The 22,380-nt window shown below is 45.7% G+C and overlaps 3 protein-coding genes across 4 annotated transcripts; 1 reads left to right on the top strand and 2 right to left on the bottom strand.

The window, feature by feature from the left end:
- Positions 1-1,255: 1,255 nt before the first annotated feature.
- On the bottom strand, positions 1,256-8,431 carry TNFRSF4 (TNF receptor superfamily member 4). The gene is made up of 7 exons (XM_050322228.1): positions 7,245-8,431; positions 5,376-5,498; positions 5,007-5,105; positions 4,488-4,554; positions 3,479-3,711; positions 3,171-3,296; positions 1,256-2,099 (listed from the first exon to the last, which is right to left on the bottom strand). The coding sequence occupies exons 1-7, from the start codon at positions 7,561-7,563 to the stop codon at positions 2,029-2,031; spliced, it is 1,038 nt and encodes a 345-aa protein (XP_050178185.1). The 5' UTR covers positions 7,564-8,431; the 3' UTR covers positions 1,256-2,028.
- A 302-nt stretch (positions 8,432-8,733) lies between these two features.
- SDF4 (stromal cell derived factor 4) lies at positions 8,734-18,526 on the bottom strand. 2 transcript variants are annotated; one of them, XM_050322226.1, is made up of 7 exons: positions 18,367-18,526; positions 17,159-17,525; positions 13,977-14,113; positions 13,612-13,725; positions 11,798-11,956; positions 11,005-11,180; positions 8,734-10,189 (listed from the first exon to the last, which is right to left on the bottom strand). In XM_050322226.1, the coding sequence occupies exons 2-7, from the start codon at positions 17,464-17,466 to the stop codon at positions 10,013-10,015; spliced, it is 1,071 nt and encodes a 356-aa protein (XP_050178183.1). In that variant the 5' UTR covers positions 17,467-17,525; positions 18,367-18,526; the 3' UTR covers positions 8,734-10,012. The 2 variants fall into 2 exon arrangements, with proteins under 2 accessions (XP_050178183.1, XP_050178184.1); XM_050322227.1 differs by lacking the exon at positions 18,367-18,526 and adding an exon at positions 17,960-18,131.
- A 387-nt stretch (positions 18,527-18,913) lies between these two features.
- Positions 18,914-22,080, top strand: B3GALT6 (beta-1,3-galactosyltransferase 6). Its single transcript, XM_050322229.1, has one exon. The coding sequence runs from the start codon at positions 18,921-18,923 to the stop codon at positions 19,947-19,949; it is 1,029 nt and encodes a 342-aa protein (XP_050178186.1). The 5' UTR covers positions 18,914-18,920; the 3' UTR covers positions 19,950-22,080.
- Positions 22,081-22,380: the final 300 nt, after the last annotated feature.

The raw sequence follows: 22,380 nt of genomic DNA, 5'->3' as shown, positions 1-22,380 counted from the left end.
AAACTGCTGTTCTTCCATTTCCAGGAAAATATCTGTGTTGTTTTAGTTAAACTGGCAACCCACCGGCACCCAAATCCTCAGCAAATCCAATCACAGATCCCACACTGCTTCGGCTTGGGAGGGAGCAGAAAGACAATCTCATTCCAACCTCCTTCCAACGCTGTAAATGCCTTCAATCCTATCAAATATTAAATATTTTGATGGGATTGCACAGCACAGGGATGGGATCCCAGCTCCAGGGCAGGGATTGTCTGTCCAGTGGAGCAAAGGCAGCTCGTCCCCAGCTCCCCCAGCAGGGCCAGCATCTGTTCTTTTCTCCAGGCAGAAAGGTTTTTGGGGAATCTCTGGCTGGGGGGAGGCTGTAGGAAGGCATGAGAACACTCTGTGCTGGGGCACCTTCGTGTGCAGCTGAGGCAGGAAACGGAGGGAGATTCCTGGAAGCAGCTGATGAGCCCACGGGACAGGAGGGGGGCCGATCTGCACTAGCAGCGCCTCTGCCACAGCAGCAGCTCTGTGGTGTGTTCCTGTGGGCTGCCCTTCTCATAACCCACAGCCCCACGTGGCTCAGGAGTCATCAGCACCTCGCTCACTCCCAGGGAAACGTGGTTCCTGCCCCGTGGGCCCCACGAGCTGCTGCCCACGGGCTGATGCTCATCTTCGGAGAACCCACGGGGGGTGTTCCCTGGAATCCCTCCTGGCGGTCACCCCCTGCCACCCCTGCCACCCCATCCCCTGCAGGGCCACGGGGCACGTTCAGAGACCTCTCCAGGGCTCTTGTGGAGGGGCTGAGCCCCCCACCACGACCCCTGTGGTCAGAGCTGCTGCCAGGCCAAGCCTGCAGGGCAAACGCTGCAGAGGAAGCCAAGGGCGAGGCAGGGGGAGAACTCAAAGCCCTGGCTGATCACTTGGTGATCACAGATCACCCAGGACAACTCCCAGCCCTACACAGACACCCCAACAATCCCACCCTGTCCCTCAGAGCCTTGTCCAAACCCTCCTGGAGCTCTGGCAGCCTGTTCAGTGCCAACCACCCTCTGAGGGAAGAACCTTTCCCTGAGATCCAACCCAAACCTCCCCCAACACAACTTCAGGGCACTCCTGGGCTCCTGTCCCTGCTCACACCGAGCTCCCTCCCGAGGAAGCTGCACCCTCCCTTCAGTCCCCTCTGCTCCAGGTTAATCCTGCTTCCCACAGGAATTCTGTGCTCCCAATCCCACACACCACACACCGTGCAGAGCTGCGACCACGCCTTTATTTCCCACAGGTGCCCCTTTGTATACAATACAAATGTTTCTATACACTGTATATGCACTCGCACACAGGAAACCCCTTGCTAAAGTCCACCATATGTATAACATATAAAGAAATTTACGTCTAAATACCCCTGGTATTCTTTGGAATACAATTTTCTGCTGCCTCTCCTGGCACCTGCTCGGGCGCTGTGGATCCCAAGCACCATTTCTGAGGGATTGTGTACGGAGGAGACGCATCTGAAATGCAAACCCCTCCTGAACTGTGGCACTCCCAGCTCTGCTGCCTCCTGAACCTTCCCACTGAGGCCTCTCAGGCACATCCAGAGCTGCTCCCAACAACACTCCCAGCTCCTCCCAGATTTTTCCGGATTTTTGAACTTGGATTGTTTAACTCCAGGCTGTTTAACCTGGGGCAGAACCTCAGGGAAATGAGGGTCAATTCACACGGTGTGTGGGGGGTTTAATGGCAGGGATGGAGGGCACTGCTCTGGTCTGGGGTGGGGGTTCCACTGACAGTGTGCTCAGGGGGGTCAGTTTGGAATTAAACAGCTGCACAGTTAAACACCTCCACAATTAAATAATCCCACAGTTAAACAGCTCCACAGTTAAATAATCCCACAGTTAAACACCTCCACAATTAAATAATCACACAGTTAAACAGCTCCACAGTTAAATAATCCCACAGTTAAACACCTCCACACAGCCACAGAACAGGCACCATCCCCTGGACCAACCCACGGGCTCAGAAATGCAGGAGACAGCAAAGGATGGGGAGTCAGTTCTTGATGAGGCTGGAATTGGAGTCCCCCTGTTCTTCCTGGATAGGAATTCGACAGCTCCTGTCCTCTGAGAGGCAGAGTTATAGAAGTTAATATGGAATCAAAAGAAATGTGGAATAAAAATGCTAAATAAAAATACCAAATAAAACCCAAATAAAAATAAATACTGAATAAAAATATATACTGGATAAAAAATACAACCTAAATAAAAATAAAAACTAAATAAAAAGAAATACTAAATAAAAACACTAACTAAAAAGACCAAAATTAAAAAACTAAATAAAAATAAATACCAAATAAAAATACCAACTAAAAACCCAAATAAAAATAAATACTAAATAAAAATAATAGAAAATAAATACTAAATAAGTAATAAATAACAACTAAATAAAAATAAATCCTAAATAAAAATAAATCCTAAATAAGTACCAAATAAAAATGAATACTAACTAAAAATAAATACTAACTAAAAATAAATACTAACTAAAAATAAATACTAACTAAAAATAAATACTAACTAAAAATAAATACTAACTAAAAATAAATACTAACTAAAAATAAATACTAAAAATGAATACCAAATAAAAATAAATACTGTAGGGTGGAAGGGGCAGGAAAAGGGAAGGCAGGGACTTGTCTGGTTTTGTGGATGATCATAAAAGGAGTGACATTTGGTGCTGGAAAACACCAGTGTAGGGATCAGGGAGGACCCGCTTTGCCCTGGATCTGTGGATGGAACCTGAGGCAGCTCTGGGTTATTAATTCTGAATATCAAATTAATCTCTTCTCAGTCACACCTTCCCTGTGTTTGCAGGAGACCCTTCAGGACAGTTCCCTTCTGCCTGGGCAAAAAAAAAAATTCCCATTTTACTCTTTAAAAAAGTCCATTCCTGATCCTGCCTGTGCTGAAGAGAATTCCCTGCAGGAAAATTGGAAGGGGGGAAAAACCAGACAGAGGTTTTAAAACACTGTGACCCTTCATCCCTCAGGATCAAACAGGGGCTAAAACCTCTGCAGGTGACACTTTCCACTCAGCCAGGCAGGTTTTAGAATGATTAATTATCCATTTTCCAGTAGGGGGGGCCCTGATTGTTCTTTTTCCCCCATATGTTTTTCCCTCCCTAAAAAAGGAACTCACTCTGATTGTTGCTTCCACGAGGCCTCCCCTTGGTGTCTTTTCTGGCTGCTTGGATGATCAGCAGGAGGATGGACATTCCACTCACCATGAGCAGGATCAGACAGAGCAGGAGAAGGGAGAGAGAGCCTGGGAAAAAAAAAAATCCAGAAAAATCCAGTTTGATTTCCCCTCCCAGGAAAAAAAAATCAGTGGGATTTCACCTCCCCAGGGAAAATCACCTCCCAGGTGGGATTTCACCTCCCAGGGGAGCAGTTTGAGGTGAAAATCCCTGCCCAGCTCTTGCCAACCAAGCCCAGCCCCCTCCTTACCCCAGTTGGTCTCTGTGGGGTCGTTGGGATCGGGGCAGATGGAAGGACCTTCCCCAGCTCGGGGTGGGGTGGAGGTCGTGCCAGTGGAGCTGTTATCCCTGTGGGAAGTGGTGAGGAGACTCCAGGCAGGGCTTGCAGTCCTAGGGGTCTCTGGCAGCAGGCCAGGACTGCCACAAACAGCATCCTGAGCCTCTGTCCCTGCTCGGAGGGTGCTTTTCCCAAGGCTGCTGCAGCTGGGAATAAATCAGCGGGATTTTTCAGGCACTTGCTGCAATAATGACTTTCTAAATTATACCCACGTGAGTGACCACCACAACCCTTGTTTGGTCAGCACAAGCTCGGGGTTTACCTTTCCTACAGCCCACAGATAACGTGGAGAACAACTAAGATGTGCAAGAATCAAAGTTACTACTGGGAAATCCTGCTGGGATTCCCTTACAGGTGACAGCCCTGAGGCAGCACAGCTGCACTTGGCCAGGGGGACCTTTTGGACAGAAACAAAGCATCCTGGGCTTCTGTCCCTGCTCAAAAAGGTGCTTTTCCCAAGGCTGCTGTGGCTGGGAATAAATCAGTGGGATTTTCCAAGTGATACCCACAGAACGTCACAATCCGTGTTTGATCAGCACAAACTCAGGGTTTATCTTTTCCAGAGTGCAGAGGTATATGGAGAACAACAAAGGTAATCAAAGTTATTACTGGAGAAACAATCCTACTGGGATTTTCTTAGAGGTGACAGCCCTGAGGCAGCACAGCTGCATTTGGCCAGGGGAACCTTTAGCACAGAAACAAAACATCCAGATCTTTAAAAAACCAAAAAAGGGTGAGAATTCTGTTGTTGGAGGTGAACACAGAAAGAGCCAAAGGTTTCAGCTCAGCACAGGCTGCTCGAGGCTCCTGAGAGCCACGAGGAACACGGTTTTCCCTGCACCCACTGCAGGTTTATCCTGCACACCCTGATTGGGGCGTCGACTGCGAAAGGTGGGAAGCCAGAACGGTGCTTGATACCTACTTGGTCCAAGGCTGACACTTCTCATTCCTTCCCAGGGAGAAAGTCCCCTCAGGACACGGTGAGCACACTGGAAAAAAGGGAATAAACCAGGCAGGGGGTGAGCTCAGTGAGCAACACGACTTGTGTGACAGCCACACAGCAATGACATTAATAACTTAACAACAGTCTGCCTTGCAGAACAGACCCAACAAAAAGCCTCTAAAAACCAGAGATTTTGGGGCAGAAGTAACACAGCACGCTCAGTGGTTCGTTTTAACCTGCAAGTGGCAGGATTTCCTGCTTTATCTGCTGGTAAATGATGGATATTACCAAGGAGAATGTTCACAGTTCTGGCAGGAACCACAGAGCAACAGTTTGAACAACTGCCCTGGCGGGGAGATCTCCGAGAGATAAAAGACAGAAAAAGCTTTTGACTGGAAATAATGAGAGGCAAATGACAGCAGCTGTTGCACTGGAAATCACCACCCCAGCCTGGTGTGGAGGCACGAGCTGGCAGAGCCTGGCACGTCCCTGACTCACCACTTCCCAGGGGCAGCCCGGCTGGCATGAACCCTGCCCGGCACACACACACCCTGTCCGAGGTCTTCTCGCACCTCTTCACCTCCACACTGCCCCGCTCTGCAAAAAAGGGATTAGAGAGGCAAGTGAGGGACAAGACACCGAGAGAGAACGAAGATGAACCCCCAGCGTGGGTGGAAACACCTGCAGGGAGTTTCTGACAGCCCTGAGGGGCACAGGTTTCCAGGCCCCATCCACCAGCACGGAGCAGGAGGGATCAGACACCGGGATAACATCGGGACAACCCAGACCGCGGGACGGAGGTGAGGAGGCAAAGACTGATTTTTCCCAAATTTTTGGGGAGGAAACCCCCCCTGTGCAGAGCCTTACTGGTGTTGCAGACTGTGCAGCTGCTGCAGAAGCTGTGGTGGTGATTGCTGCTGAAATACTCGTCCTGGCAGGGGCTGCACTCCGTGTCCGCCGTGGCCGTGCAGCGTTGCCTCATCCTCTCCCCTAAAACAGGCAGCAAAAAACAGCTTGGTAGCACCAAGGAAACCCTTTTTTCTTTCCCCATAAATTATAAATATATGTATTTATACACAAATAATGCGACTCGGCCCAAATGATCCCAGACTGGGACAAAAAAATTGTTGTTGCCTTCGTTTTGCCTCTCCATTTTCCCATCTGCAGGTGAAGGAGCATCATTCACCTGCTCACTCGAATTCTGTTTTACTGAGGGCTGGGTGGCAAAATGAAGATTATTAGAGAGCATAACACGTGCAATAAATGACATTTTTACTGTCTACACGTGGAAGAGGCTGTGAAGAAACGTTTCCCCTGCAGCAGCAGATTTTCTAACCATGCAAAAACCTGAGGTTTTTTTTTTTTTTTTCCAGTTTAAGGGGGAACAAAACGTGAGAGATAAAAGTGTTATCTGCTGCCCACAAAACGTGCCTTGTCTTACACTGAGTGCAGAAACACTCAGATTTTAAAGAGTTTTGAGCTGAAAGGCTGATTTTATCCCAATTAGCATCTCGGAGGATGAAACTCCTGCAGCAGTTCACACCCCATCCATCTTGGGGATAGAATTCATGATGAAAATAAGAAGTCAGGAGGGAAAACCAAGCTGTTTTTTTTTCCTGGCAAAAAAGGCTGAAATCCCTCCTGGAGACTTGTGGGTTGTGGAAAAAAAACTCGTTTAATTTCTACAAGAATAAAGGAAGAAACAAATACAGTCCCTGTCAAGTGACTTTGCTCATCTTTGTCTATGAATGGAGTATTTTTCCTTAAAAAAAAATAATCCACCTTGTTACACTGTGCTGATCATTATGATCCAAGAACATCGATTTATTCCCTTAAAAATCCCACCAGTAACATGAGTAACATAAACTCTGCTACAAAGGAAAAAGCTTTAAAAAAACATCTTTAGCAATAAAATAATTTTCATTATTAACTAAGACTTCTGAGGGGTTTATGTGATAAAGGACAGTAACATAAATGCCACAACTTTTTTTTTCTTTTTCAGATGATACTCCCAAAGTGAAAATGCCCTTGGCTGACACATTAGAAGACAGAAGAGTTAAAGACTAAAAGGAAGATTCCTACATTTTTTACGTTATAGGAAAAAAAAAAATCTTTCAGGAAAGCTCCTCACCAAATGCTTTTTCTATATCCTTCCTATATCCTTATATTATATCCTTTATATTTATATATTAAGGATATATCCTTAAATATATCCTTTATATTGAAGTATATCCTTGTACATCTTTAATTATACCCTTGTATATATTTAAGGATATCCTTGTACATCTTTAAGGATATCATTGCATATTTAACAATATCATTGTACATATTTAAGAATATCATTGTACATATTTAAGGATACCATTGCATATATTTAAGGATATCACTGTATATATTTAAGGATATTCTTGTACATATTTAAGGATATAATTGCATATATTTAAGGATATCATTGTATATATTTAAGAATATCATTGTACATATTTAAGGATATCATCGTACATATTTAAGGATATCATTGTATATATTTAAGGATATCACTGTATATATTTAAGGATACCACTGTATATATTTAAGGATATCCTAACATCCTTATTTAATTAATTTAATAAATATCGATTAATTTAATAAATATATTTAAGGATATCCTGAAACATTCCCAGAAAGCTGTTTTATGCCACCTCTGGCTCCCTAACAAGCAGATTTCCCCCCGAGCCCCCATCTGCAGTGACTTACCCGGGGCGCAGTCGCTGCAACATTTGTCCCGGAAAGGATATTGGTGTTCCCCACATTCCAACCCCCAGGAATGGCCAACAGCAACCAGCAGCAGCAAGAAAACAGCAGGAAAATCCCAACCTGCACCTGCCATAACCATGCCAGCAGAGTTTTCTGGGCTCTGGGAGATGTGATTGCAGAGCCCTGGGCCAGCAGGACAGGTTGATATGGCGGGGCTGGGGAATTCCCAGCCGGTGCTCCACGCCCCCTTCCTTCTTCCCACACTACCCTGAGCCTGCTTGGGGGGGTTTGGGTGGGTTTTTTTTTTTCTGCAGTTCATGACTGAAAAGATTCACAGGCAGGAAGGTAAGATGCTGAATTGCATTCTCAGGAGGTTTCTGTTTTAGCTCTCAAGGCCCCTCCAGGCGGGCGCTCTAAAGGAGCAGCAAAGCTCAGGCTGGGAATGGCTGGAAAAGCGGGAAAAGCTGGGATGGAGGAGGCTGAGCAGCTCCCCTGGCATTGCAGCTGTGCCCACACCCAGCACCGAGGTGCAGGAAGAAAAAAGAACAGTGGACACATGAAGAGTTAGTGAATTTGAATTTTTTAGTCTCCCAGAATTCGACTTGTTTGGTCAAGGAATGAAATTTTAGGTGTTCCCGAGACGGGAGCGGAAAGGCCGAGTGAGGATGTGCCATGGGGAGCAAACCTCTGATGTGGATTAATTTAGATTAAAAACAAAAAAACACAGCCAGGCTTCCCAAGTCACATCCAGGTGCAAAAGGAGGCTTGACTGGAACACCAGGAATTCTGGAATTGCAGTTTTCCTGCAGTGTCTGGGAGGGCTGGACAGCAACGTCACGGTGGATTTATCCGCAACTGCTGCTTCTCTTTCCTCTCCTCAACTTCTGGGAAGAGGCAAAACAGCAACTCTTTATCTACTTCTCCTGTTTTCCAAGGATTTGGGAAGGTAACCCCTATGGAAAAGATATTATAGCTTGAGATCTTTCTTTCCAAAAGTCCCCTCTCCCTGAAGCGGAACCACCTGCAGGCAGGGAGCGGCCAAACCTCTGATCATCCTGAGCCCAACAGAAATCATTAATTATCAAAAGAAAAGAGAAAAATAACATATATTTATCAACTGATATTATTAAAATGTCTCCCTTTAAGCTCATTTTAATATGAGATTATCAATGGAATTGATCCCTCCTTTCCCCTTTTAAAATCCCGTTTTGTCTCTTCCCGAGAGTTTCGTTCTTCCCCACAAACCTGAACCCAGCACCGTTTCCAAATGGAGAAAAATATTTAATGGGAAAGAAAAAAAAAAGAGATATATTGATATAAAAAAGACTCTTATACAAGCCATTTAATAAAACCAACAAAAAAAGAGGAGGAAGAGTCAAACAGAACCAGCAATACTTATATTTACATTATATTAAGAGAATAAATTTAATCAAATATAACATCTCGCTCGGATTTTGCAGGAACCCTTCACAAAGAGGGTTTTTTGGGGTTGTTTTTTTTTTTTTTACAGTAAAGATGGAACCAGAGTAAAAATAAACGTTCTATTTTTGCAGTAGTGGATGGGAGCCAAGATGCTCGGAGAGATTACCCAGAGCCAGGCTGATCAAAGGGCTTCCCGAGTGCCGGGTGTTCACAGCTCAGAAGCAAAGCCTGGAATTCCCCCCCTTCAGCACCTCAAATTCAGCTCCAATTTACAGAGAGACAACTGATTTTACCAGTCTGAACAGCGAGTTTGAGTCCATGAAGAAACTTTCCCCTTGCATTTCGTTTCAGAGCCAAATCTGGGGTTTTTTTTGAAGCCATAATCTGAGCCCTCCCCCATCTCCCCCCGGGGCAGGTGCCAACACAAAGCCTGTCATGCTACAACCAGGTTTATTTTGAAGTAGATGCCAAAGAGCTTCTCTCTAAAGTTTAAAACAAATTCCTCCCCACAGTCCCGAAGGATAATTGAGTGATGGAGGGAAAACTTGGATTAAATTCCCAACTAGGCTGAGAAAACCACTGGGAGATGGGTGGAGTGTCACGTGGGTATTCCCAGGAGGTCAGAACATGCCTTGGAACCACCACTGCCTTCCCAAATCCCAACATCTCCCTGTTCTCTATGATTCCCAGAGATCAGCATCCCTTCCAAAACCCAACATCTCCCTGTTCTCTATGATTCCCAGAGATCAGCATCCCTTCCAAAACCCAACATCTCCCTATTCTCTATGATTCCCAGAGATCAGCATCCCTTCCCAAATCCCAACATCTCCCTGTTCTCTATGATTCCCAGGGATCAGCATCCCTTCCAAAACCCAACATCTCCCTGTAATCCCTGATTCCCCGGGATCAGCATCCCTTCCAAAACCCAACATCTCCCTGTTCTCTATGATTCCCCAGGATCAGCATCCCTTCCAAAACCCAACATCTCCCTGTAATCTGTGATTCCCAGGGATCAGCAGCTACGAGGGCAATAAGTGAAGTATTTCAGAAGCCTCCCCCAGGAATGATCTGTTGAACTTCAGCTGGAATCACTGCCCAATCCAGGGTGAACTGAGGGATTCCAGGGCCTTTCCCACTCTTCCTGGCCTGGTTTCCCCTCACCCCAAAAGGCAGCAGATCCCGTGGATGGACGGAAAGTTGGAAGTCTGGGGCAACAAACTGGAGGCAAAGAACACAGATTAGCAGCAAAGGAACTTTCTGTCTGTTTGGGGCTCGGATTTCTTCCTTTCTCCCTCTCTTTTTTGAAAGCCAGAAAGTGCTTCAGAGCTCTGGGCCAGCGAGCAGGGTCAGAATTCCTCGTGGACATTCCGTGCATAGTCCATGAGTTTGCTGCCCGTGAAGTACTCGCTGTATTTCAGGATCTCCTCCAGCTCCAGGTGGTGGTTTTGATTCTCATCTGCCACTGCAATCATCTGCTTGGCCTCGTTGAGGGCGTTGTACTCGTTCATGGGATCCATGTACTCCTGGAAACAAGGAAGAACATCCTTGGCACTCGCTTGCCCACACATCAGCACCTGCCCCTTCACCTCACACGAAATAAATTAAAAGGTGGGGCACTTAATTAAAAGTTAGGAGACTCAAGATTTCATTTCTCCCCAGAATATGTGATGGATGTGTAAGTACACAAAGACTCCACAGGTAAAACAGCTGTTTTTAAAAGGAAATTCTCAGGAAAAAGGTCATAAAATTTGTCCATATAAACATATATCCATAAAATATCAAACATCTCTACCCAAATATTTGCATACTGAGGTGAGGGATTTTAACATTCATCCAACTTTCATTTAAACTTTAACAGTCTGGGGAAGAGAAAAAAGTAGTAGAGTAGTTCTTCTTGTAGTGAAAAAAAAAAAAACCCCAAACTGGAATCCACACTTGAAAAATAGTAATTTGGGGTTTAAAAAAAAAAAACAAACCAAATGCCTAAAAGACAAGAGCTCTCTGCTGTTTTCAAAGCTGTGGGGCCCCCAGTGTTTGTTTCACACTTGAAAATTTGGGTTTTAAACAAGAAAAACACCCTGCTCTTTTCAAGGCCGTGGGGCCCCAGTGTTTGTTGGGCACTGGGGTTTTTTTGGCTTTCTTTTATTTTGGTGGGGTTTTCTTCTCAATGAATCTCTAGGTGGGCAGTTACTCCTTTTGCAACTGGAAGTCTGAGTCAGTGCCCCATAGCCCAGCTGAGCTGAGGAAATCCGTGCCTGCTTTCAGCCCCCCCCCAAAAAAAACCACCCAAGTGTGTTGTGTTTAAAATTACTGGGTTCGAAATTATTTGGGAACTCACCTCCAGCTCTTCCATGGTGACAATCCCATCATGATTGGCATCGATCACCTCCTCAAACTCCTTCCTCCTGTCCTTCACCCAGTCGTCATCAATGTCCTGAGCCTGCTGGTTCTCCACGGTGCCAACAGGTAAGGAAATGAACTCTGACAGGGTGAGTTTCTTATCTCCATCCTGATCTGCAAGAGCAGCACCAAAGAAGTGAGAAGTTATTTGCTCAGTGCCCATTAAAAAGGAGAAATCTCACTGGGCCGGGCTGCCTGCTGTGAGCAGCCCACAGCCCTCACTCCACTCGTGTGCCAACACATAGGGATTAAAAAATACAACTTTGTTGCAAAACTCAACCATTTTTTTCCACTTTGATGAGTGGAAGCCACGATTGTGACAGGGCTGCTGCACTGGGGTTAGTGCCATCCTCAGGAAACCTATTATTTTATAATATTTAATGTTCAGCAAACCTTTTCTACCACTGCTACCATGACCCTGGAGCAGCAGAGCTGAAGCTGAAGGAGCAGAAGATGATTTGCTTCCCATGAAGTACCTTTAATGTTTCTACTCAGAGTATCCTTCTAATGTTCTGGTTTTTAACAACCAGAGCCTTGAGACAACTCCAGAGAGATGCCAGGATTTGTGATAACAGCTTGGCTTTGTTTTTTTTTTTTTTAACTCATCACATCAGCAGATGAGCAAACAAGATGTGCCAGAATTCCAGCCCGACCCAGGGCAGTGCAAGGACCACCCAACAAAATGGTGTGCGAGGAAACAGCTCCTGAGAAGACACTGGAAAATTCCATACCCAGATCCCGGATGATTTCCTTCACCATGAACTTCAGCATCCCCCTGCTGTGCTCTGGATGCAGGAAGGACAGGAATTCTTCCTCATTCAACAGCAGGTCAGGAGGGGGGTTGTCAGCCTGGTACCACCGATCCTTCAGGTTGTCTAAAACTTCCTGGGCTGCAAATTTCACCAGATTTTAAAGTTGTTGTCACCTTCCATCTGTTTAAAAGCTCTTAAAACACACCTTGCCCTGACACTCAGTCGATGCTCCACGAGCCAAACCCCTCCACATGTTCCAGTTTTCACAGTAATTTAATGACAAGGAAATGTTTTTGCTGCAAAGAGCAGATGCAAGTTGAAGTTCCTGCGAATCAACAGATAACTCAGCACCCAAATCCTTTTACTTCTCTCTTCATTTCGTTTCACAATCCCACTTCTTTCATCTTACACCGTGTACACAACCACTGAAGTGAATTTTTTTCCCCCTAACTCAACTGAGAATCACAATTTACCCCTGAGTTTCTGCTAAAACCACACATCTGAGTTGAAATCAAACCCACACGGCGTGGATTTGGGTGCACCTACCGGGCCTGAAGAGACCCACAGGAAAGAAATACCTGCCCAAAGTATTCTTTTTCTCATGTAGGCATTTTCTAAATGACACACTGGAAAAAACTCTGCCTGCAGCACTCCCTGCTACCTGCAAGCACACACTGAAACACAAGTCTGAAATATCTGCTTTGCAGCAAGTTTTAAAACCTTCTGAAAGGCTTCAGATAATGATTTTTTTTATTTATTTATCACACTGGCTTAAATAACTCCTGAAGGCTTTTGGTTGCTGAGTTACAAGAGGAAGAACAACCCCAGTGGTCACATCTACATTTCTAGGCTGACAGTTGGAATTTTTCAGTGAATATTTCCGTGAAGAGTAAAGGAATCCTTCAGTCTTAAAATGAAGATATTAATAATCTTGGGCAAGTTTGCAGCTGGCAAGTTTTAGTTATATCAAGGACACAGGTCAACCAAGGCAGTCAACCCCAAATGTGAGAAGTCCTAATTCAACTCCCTTTGCCTTAAGTCTTAAATGAAACTAAACTGTCAATCACCAGCTAAAACTGTTGTTATCTGCATTAATTAATTCAAGGGGTGCCCCTAATTTTGGCCTGTGCTCCTGCTCAAGGCTCAGAACAGGTCTTACACATCCAGGTGTTTATTAAACAGATCCCCCCCCCCCTAAAAAAAGAAAAGCACTTTTACACAGCACTAGAGCCCAAGACTCAGCTTTGCCTCAGGGCCCAGGAAGCTGCAGATTAAGTAATTTGATTTTCCCAAATAAGGCTTGGTCCCCAGGTAGAGCAGTGCTGGTGTAGAGACACTTGCCTGACTCAGCAGATGTGTTATCTGCTGAGCATTCCTGTAAACTGCAGCCAGCCCCCCTGCACAGGTGCTTTCCCTTGCCAGAAAGCTCAAAGCTCCATTTGCATCTCAGTTGCTTTTTGATCAGTGGAAAGTGTAACACAACCAGCTTTTAAATGACTAATTCCTGCAGGGAAAGGCAAAAAGGCTTTGTGTTTTGCTTGACAGTAAATTTAAACTGAGTAAATTTAAGTTCTTGGGTTGGGGAGCTTGGGAGATTCCTGCTAAAATCTGCCCATTTTTATGGTGGATTTCAGGTAGAAAGAATGAAGGATTTCTGCCTTGTGACTCCCACCTCCTGTATTTGGGTACAGACAGAACAACCAAAACATTCAGCTTAGAAATCATGAACAGCTTTGACGTTCAGGTTTCAGGAACACAACAGAAAAACCAACACCCCCCCAGTCTGCACTTACTTTCTTCATCTATTTTCAGCTCTTCGTTGTTCTTGATCTTTTCAGCAATTTCTTTTTCATTAAAGCCTTTACTTGCCAGGAATTTGATTTTATATTCATCCCAGGACACGTGGCCTGTGAGGAAGAGACAGATCTTAAAAGCTGAACTTTTGGTCTCATGACTAAAAAAAAAAAAAAAACCAGCCCATTCCAAACCTTTTGGTCCAGCTCAAGCAGCAGACCGAGGTTTATGAATGGCAAGATAAAAACTATCACCTGATTCACTTTTACTTGTTTGGGCTTCGTGGAAACAAACAGTGGGGTTGTCACCACAGCACCTCTGAGTGGCTGTGGTCACCAGGAGATGCAGGAATGGCTCCTCTTACCATCCCCATCGGGGTCCACAGCTCTGAAGTGCATTTTGTTCTCCTCCACAGCCTCCTGGAAATGCTCATCCGTCTTCTCCATGATCCAGCGCTGCATCTCCTTGGCTCCAATCTTTTTATCATTATTTATATCCACCCTGGGGGAAGGGCAAACCACATTTAAGATTTGGGGGTCAGGCAGGGAAAGGTGCAGATTCAAAATGAATTCCTTTATCCAGCAACAACAAACAGGCTGAGAACATTTACAACCCTCTGGGAGAAGCTGCAGGTTCTTGGAACTCCAGAGAAATAAGTGGGAAGAGAGCAATTTATTGGTTAATTAAAGGAGCTGCAACACTACGAGTTACCCCTCAGTGGAACACACTCAGCCCTCCTTCACTTCCCTGCAAGGTAACTCAGGTTCTCTTAAATTTAACTCACATTTCTCAGTAAATTTTTCGAAGAGAGGAAACCAGAGCTCATCCCAAATGGAAGAGTGGTTGGTTTGCTGAGGTTCAGAGCTGTCAGCAGCTCCAGGCTCTCCCTAACTGCAAACACTTGAACTGTTTTATACTTTGTAGTGCTTAAAAGTGGAAAAAAACCTTGCTAAACCAGGTTTCCTCTGTTACACCTCCACATGTTACAGCTGAGAGTTTTTAATTCTAAACACATTTACAGGTTCTGCACACACATTTGTCCTCCAGGAGGTTTCCAAATTGTCTGCTTTGTCCAAGGATGTCCCTTTTCCGACTAAAATCCTCAGCAAACACCCAACCTGACAATCCCTTTTTCCTGAATGGACCACCAGTGACACTTTCCAATTCCACCAGTGCTGATTTCACTCAGGAGAACATAAAAATTACAGCAGAAGAACAAACACAAACCCCACTAATTTTCCACTTGGAAGGTTGGTTTGTTCTTTTTTTTGAGCACACCTTTAAATATTTATTCAAAACAGATACAACTGAAAAGCCACTTAAGAGGCAAAAATCTATTTAAGGCACACCAAAACCACTCTTGTTCATTATAAAAACCAAACCCCAAACATAACAAAACCCCCCAGCTTGACTCTTGCTTTGTTATCTCTGTATCACTGAAGTGTTATCACTGAAACTCGAGTTATTAAATATGTGATTTGCCTCTTAAATGTCAGCTAAATGTTAAAAGCTCGAGCCAAATAACCACCCCAGCACCTGATCTTCTGAAAACACAATAAACCTATTACTGGAGGGGTTTAAATATCACATCAGGGCTACGTTTAAATCTCAGTGCCAAGAGCAGTAAGATGGTGATGGCAACTCTTTGCACCCACCAGGTCTGGCATGGAACAGGTACAATAAAACTGAGACTAAAGCAGAGCATTTTCCCCTCAACGTTTAACATTTTATTTCCTTAGATCAAAGCCAGCAAACTTTCTACTTCCAAGCTGTACTTTCCACCTAAATCACCCCAGAACTAGAAGCAAACCTCCCATTTATTGCTCATTTAGGTCGTGAAAGCACAAAGGTGGCACCTCTGAGTAAGAAACGAGTGGGTATTTTGCAGGATAACTGAATTTTTCCTATGGTGAGGGTTATATTATATATATGGATAAAATCAAAATAAACCACTTTCAGCCCAGCTGCTCAACCACAAGCCACGAAAAAAAAAAAAATATCAGATTTTTGTGGCCACCCTCCAGAAGGTCCATCACCAATAACCCACTTTCAGATCCCTGGTTTCAGGTCTCACCCAGAGCACCCCTCAAAATGCTGATTTTTTTTTTCTTTTTCCAAGCCCACAAATCACTTCAGAGCCGGTTTCTGTTTCATCCAAACAGTGACCTCAGGGAGCCACAGCACAGAAAGCCAAACAACACAATTTACCTTGCCTGGAAAATCGTGGTTTGGGGAGCAATTCTTTCATGTTCCAACTTCCTTTTCAGGAATCTTGTAGGATAATAATTTATGCTTTGACTCGGTTATTTTATCCTGGCTGTTTTATACCATTTTATCCTATTTTATACACTGAGGAATCTCAGCTTTCACTGGTTAAAACCACATTGGGGTGTGTTGTCTCTGTGCCTTCCCAAGACAGCAATTCCAGACCATCTGGAAGCCCAGGATTTTCCCAGAGGATCCCAAGGATTTCTCTTTTAGCCTTTAGGAGAAGGTCTGGAAAGCAATCAAAGCCCCCCCACAAAGCTTCCCAACGTTTTTAATCTGAGGGAATGTAATTTTAAGGCTCTGAATGAAATGGATCTTGAATCCAATTATTTTAAGCTCCCTGAGAAACCTCCTTGATAACAAACAGGCAGAAATTCAAGACTTAAGTAAATTGTCCTTCCCAAATTACAAACAGTGTTGCCAACACATGTAAAACAGTAAAGAAATCTTAATATTTTTATATATATCAGTTTGTCTCCACGGGCATCCCTGTGGAGAGTACCAATGTAATTTGAGCTGCTCTAATAAAATCAATCCTTCACTCAAAAATGCAAATAAAGCCAATTGTGCCACCTGGTGACTGAAAGTGCACCCTGGGTTTGATTTCCAGCACAGTGATTGATCTCCAAACACCTGACCCAGACCTCAGGCAGCACAGAAAGTGCTTTATGAAAGGAAAAAAAAAAAGCCTTAATGTCTCAAATGTTTTTATACCAAGTAAAGAAAGAGATGAACTTCTTTAAAAAGCTCTAAAAGGAAACTTTAATCTTTTCATTCTCACGCTTCGTTCTCTTTGTGGCAGGAGCCACAAAATGGAATATGAAACCAAAAAATAAATAAGCAAAGTAAATTGCCAGTGAAATCAAACTTTGAACAGAGCAATGGAGGTGTTGGGATTTTGCTCCAGTTTTGTCCTAACTCATGGACATCCTCCCCTAAGGAAACCCCTCCTTACCAATTCCCTGATCTAAAATACAAGTGTGGTTGAGTATTCCTTGAGCCAGGAAAGAGTAATTTTAATTTTCATACCCTGAAAAGCTTTTTTTTTCCACACAGAAACTGTGCATTTTGGCATAAACTTGCCTAGACAACAACACTGGTCGTGATTCTCAACACTCCTGAGGAGGGTTTGGAGAGGGTTTTTTTACACCTTTAAAACACAAACACAGCCCTAAAAGGATGAGGATTTCCCCTTCCTTCATCATTGTAATTTTTAAATATTACAGGAAACAACTCCAACTTGTCCTCTTTCTCTGCTCTCAGCACTGCCCAACTTACTTGGAAAAAATGACCATCAGCTTCTTCCTGTTTTTTCTGGGCTCTGAATCTTCCTCAAATTCTTCCATCTCCTTTCCAAGGAAAACCTCCTGGTGGAATTCTTTGTTCAGGTGCCCATCCATCTCCATCTTGACCCCGTTCAGGTGGTCTGGGGGCAGGATCTCATTCTCATCCTTCCCATCCGCTGCCTTCTCCCTGAGCACGGAGTTATTTGCAGGCCTGGCATAAACATCCATGAGGAGGAAGATGAACAGGAGGGATAAATACAGAGATCCCAAACTGCACAGGAAGGCTTGTCTCGACATCATTTTGTTCCTTTTTTGAATTCAAAACACTGGGTAATGTGAATTACTGTGGGTTAAATGATCTGAAAACAAAAAAAAAAAAAAAGGAGAAAACACATAAATTAGATTCTGGAATGTGAGGACGCAAATGATAATAAATAATGAACACCTAAAATTCAGGAGAACCCACGCACAAGTATAAATATACAAGTATAAAAAAACTACACACAGGTATAAGTATGGAAGTATAAAAAACTGCACAGAATATAAATAAGTATAAAAAAATGCAAATAAGTATAAATATAGAAGCATAAAAAGCTACACAGAGGCATAAATATACATTATAACATATATAGTACATAAATACTATATAAATATATATACTATAATAAGTATAATATGTATACTATACGTAGTAAAAACTACACGGAAGTATAAATTAGGAACAACCTACACGCAAATACACAAGTATTTGCTGTGAGAGTAAGAAAAAAAGCCCATTAAATAATAAACACACGGCATTAAGGTGCTGGTTTTCAGCCCGCAGAGGACTTTGGAAGGGAACACCCTTCCAGAGGCAGAAACAGCTACGGCAGCACAGCAATATCCCAGAGATCCCAACACCACAGCTGTTTAGAAAAGGAATAAAGGTCTTTTTGGAGAGGGATGAGCGAGGGGGAAACGCGGTTTGATCCCAAGAGAAAGCGGAGCTGGAAACACGCAGGGAAACAGCGGCAGGAAGCGCAACCCCGCGGCGGACCTGTCACAGAACCATAAAAATCACAGAATATCCTGCGAGACGTGGGATCGCCCAGGGAAAACGCCCCAAATCGAACAGCGCGAGCGAAATCGAAAGCACTCCCCACACCCACACCCACACGCCCCAAGCCCCGCGGGGCTGCGGGAGGGGCCGCCCGCACTCACCGGGGGAGCGCTCGGTGGGGAAAGAGGGAGGAGGACGCGACCCCGAGCGCCGTGAGAGGCACGGGGAGGCTCCGGGCGGGCCCGGCCGCCCCTCAGCCCCTCACGGCCCCCGGGCGCTGTGAGGGCGGGAGGAGGAGGAGGAGGAGGAGGAGGAGGAGGGAAGATGGCGGAACGGCGTCACCCCACAGCGTGAGGCCGCGGCGGCCATCTTGGGCGAGGGCAGCCGCCATCCTGCGTGAGGGCAGGAGCCACCTCCCCCTCGGAGCGGGCGGCGGCGGCGCCGCCTAAAACGGGCTCTTAAAATAAACCTCTCTTTAAGCTTCGCTCGGTGAGTTTCAGAAGCCGGGCGCGCTTTGTTGTTGCGCGGTCGCAGCGCGCTGGGAATCGCACACAAGAGGTATCGCTGCTACAGGGCGGGCAGCATCCCCCCACCAAAGAATCTTGTCCCCTCGCGGCGGCCGTACAGACCCCCCCCCCCATTCACACACACACAGAGCCGTTCCCGCCTAAACCGCGTGGGCGTGGCCGCGCTCCGTGAGGGGGCCCCGGCGGCCATGAAGGCGCTGCGGCGGCTGGGCCGGCACCGCGCGGCGCTGGGGCTGGGCGGGCTGTCCCTGTGCGCCGCCGTGCTGCTCTACCTCGCCAAGTGCACCTCCGAGGGGCTGCGCCCGCTGCCCGCGCCCCCCGCCGCGCTGCCCCACAGCCGGCCGGGCCGCGGCGCCCCGCCCGCCGCCGCCGCCCCTCCTCAACGCGCCGAGGGCAGCGCGCTGGTGGCCGTGGTGGTGATGAGCGGCCCCAAGTACAGCGAGCGGCGCAGCATCATCCGCAGCACCTGGATGGCGGCGGGGAGCCGCTCCCAGCGCGGCCGCGTGTGGAGCCGCTTCGTGGTGGGCACGGCCGGGCTGGGGCAGGAGGAGCTGCGGAGCCTGGAGCTGGAGCAGAGCCGGCACCGCGACCTGCTGCTGCTGCCGGAGCTGCGCGACTCGTACGAGAACCTCACGGCCAAGGTGCTGGCCACCTACGCCTGGCTCGACCTGCACCTGGACTTCCAGTTCGCCCTCAAGGCGGACGACGACACCTTCGTGCGGCTGGACGTGCTGGTGGAGGAGCTCAAGGCCAAGGAGCCGCGGCGGCTCTACTGGGGCTTCTTCTCGGGCCGGGGCCGGGTGAAGTCGGGCGGGAAGTGGAAGGAGAGCGCCTGGGTGCTGTGTGACTATTACCTGCCCTACGCGCTGGGCGGGGGCTATGTCATCTCCGCCGACCTGGTGCGCTACCTGCGGCTCAGCAGGGACTACCTGAACATGTGGCAGAGCGAGGACGTGTCCCTGGGGGTCTGGCTGGCGCCCATCGACGTGAAGAGGGTGCACGACCCCCGCTTCGACACCGAGTACAAGTCGCGGGGCTGCAACAATAAGTACATAGTGACTCACAAGCAGAGCATCGAGGACATGCTGGAGAAGCACCAGACCCTGGCTAAGGAAGGCAAGCTCTGCAAGGAGGAGGTGAAGCTCAGGCTTTCCTACATGTACGACTGGGGGGTGCCCCCCTCCCAGTGCTGCCAGAGGAAGGACGGCATCCCCTGAAAGCCTGAGGGAAAAAAAAAGGGTGGTGATGGACTCGCAGCTTGGTTACTGTTGCCTGGGGAGAATCCCAGTAACCAGGGGTTACAAATTACTCTACAACAAAACAAACAACAAAAAAAAAATAAGAAAAAGATTTTGCACGGCTCGTTATGTCAGTGAAAACCCTGCAACTCCCCGAGAGCTGCTGACGTGGCACGAGGTAGAGATGCTTGAAAGAAAACACAGAAAGAGGTGACAGAAAGCTGGAAAGGCTCCTGTGACAGGACTGGAGGCAAATAATAGGTCTCAAAATACGGATAGCACAGAAAATAACGGGGAGAGAAAAGCTGCTGGGAGATTTTCCCCAAGATTTATTTGCTGAAGACGGTGACAGGCCTTTGTGCTGCTGATAAAGGTTGTGAAAACAGAGCCTGCTGCCGTTTCCTGGCAGGGAAGAAATGTCAGTTTGGGAAGAGTAAAAAGGCTGCAAATCAGCTGCTGTTGCCAGAGGGAACAGGGCTGGTTATTGTCAGGGGCAGGAAAAGGGACCGGTTTCCCCTGGGATACCCGAGCTGGGGGAGGGAGGGTGTTCTTGGCAAGGAATGGAATTATTAGACCTTCTGTGTGACTTCTCTCTGAGCTCTTTGCTGTTTCAAAGGCACCGTGTACATAACTTATTCTGGATTTTAAACCTGGCAGCTCCAGAGTGCTTAGAAAGGTTTAGGAAGGTGGGCGAGTTTGGTATTTGGTGTGTAAGCTTCCCCTCCAAACACTGTGTGTGAGGAATCATTTCCCTTCCAGCAGTAAATAATCCCCTGACTGCTGCCAGACGTGGTGGAATTCAGATTTATATTTCTCTGGGCTGGTTCTCACCTAAATGAGCAGTGGAGGTTCAATCTGCAGTGTAAAGAGTCACATTTAGGTGCCCAAAGCTGGACTGGGTGAGTTCCCTCCTCCTCTCCAACCTTGTAACGGGATTTAAAATGATTTTGCAGGAGGTCTGAATGAATTGCTCAAGAGACACACCCATAAATGTGATCATGTCCCTGAGTCCTGGCCACACTGAGGAGCATCAGGTGCAGATTTTACCAGTGCTGGCACACACACAATTCCACCTCGTTCCTTATTCATCTCCAGGCCTTTAGGTGAGCCTGGAATTCAAACATTATAATATATATATATATATATATAAATATAAAATATGTAACACCCACAGGTATTTTTCCCAGAGCTGCCAACTCCCAGGAAGCTCCATCAGCTGGATGGTGGCAGAGGTTTTTTTTTGCTTTTCTGTGTGAAAATGTGAATTTTTGTTCTCTTTGAAGTGTCCTTTTGCTGAGGGACATCCTTAAGGACCAGTTTTGCTGTTTGTTGCACTCTGCACTTTCACACCCTCCCCACCCGCGGGAAGAGACAAAACCCCCAAATTAAAACAACAAAACACACAAAAAAAGGTGCCAATATCTGCGTTTCTGCTTCACAACAAAATTAGCGACTCATACCAAAGGAATCAAGTGTTGCTTTATGTATTTTTGTTGTTGCTGTTGTTATTCTCATTTTGATTAAATTATTGAGGATTAAGAAAAGTGTTTGCAGAAGGAAAAAACGGAGTTATTTCAGCATGTGTCCATCCTAATGCATGCTTAGGTACTGCCAGGCAATGTGCTTTTCCCAAGGTATCCTATTCCCAACCAGGAATTTAACAAGATCAGAAGAAGTTGAACTTGATTTTCACTTTTTCTTTTCAATTTTTTTTAAAGTGTCTGTTTGCCATAGTGCTGTGTGTGTATATCTGTGATTAAATGCCTGTAATGTATTTATTTATAATTGTAATTCCTGGAAATGTATATTCTGGACAGGAAAAATAAGCTACTTTAAAATGGCTTTTTAAACTTCAACTCCCTCCATGAACTAAAACATATTTCTATTTTATCTAGAAGGGTTTGTGTGGGACAGACCCATCAAAGTGATTTTGAGCTCCTTATTTCCTGCCACCATCCCTGGGGGTCGTGGTTGGGATGCTTTTTATACTTGAAAACCAGGATTTGATCTCTTGGCAGTCAAATAAATGAATTTTTTTTTTTTTGGTCCTTAAAGCAGCTCTGTGAGAGTGGGAAAGTTTGGTGTGAAAATAAAATTATCCAGGAACAGAGTCCCCTGTTTGTTGGGTTTTTTGTAGCTGTTCTTAGTGGGAAAAGGTCAGTGATAGGTTGAGCTTTTTATTTATTTAAATAATATTTCTGCTCCTTTTCAAGCTTTTCCCTCCAAAACTTGGCCTTTTTAAATATTATTTCAGTATGGAAAGGAAAAATCATCAACCTCAGCTTTCCTAAATTGTTGGTACAAACTAATTTAGAAACATCAGCAGTCTGTGACACTCATGGTAATATTTACAGATGATTTTTTAGATCTTTTTTTTTTAAAAATACCAAGCATTAAACATCTGCCAAAG

This window comes from Myiozetetes cayanensis, unplaced genomic scaffold (assembly GCF_022539395.1).
Source record: "Myiozetetes cayanensis isolate MyiCay16 unplaced genomic scaffold, myiCay2020 scf28, whole genome shotgun sequence".
NCBI classification, from domain to species: Eukaryota; Metazoa; Chordata; class Aves; order Passeriformes; family Tyrannidae; genus Myiozetetes; species Myiozetetes cayanensis.
This window is presented reverse-complemented; position numbering and strand designations above follow the sequence as displayed.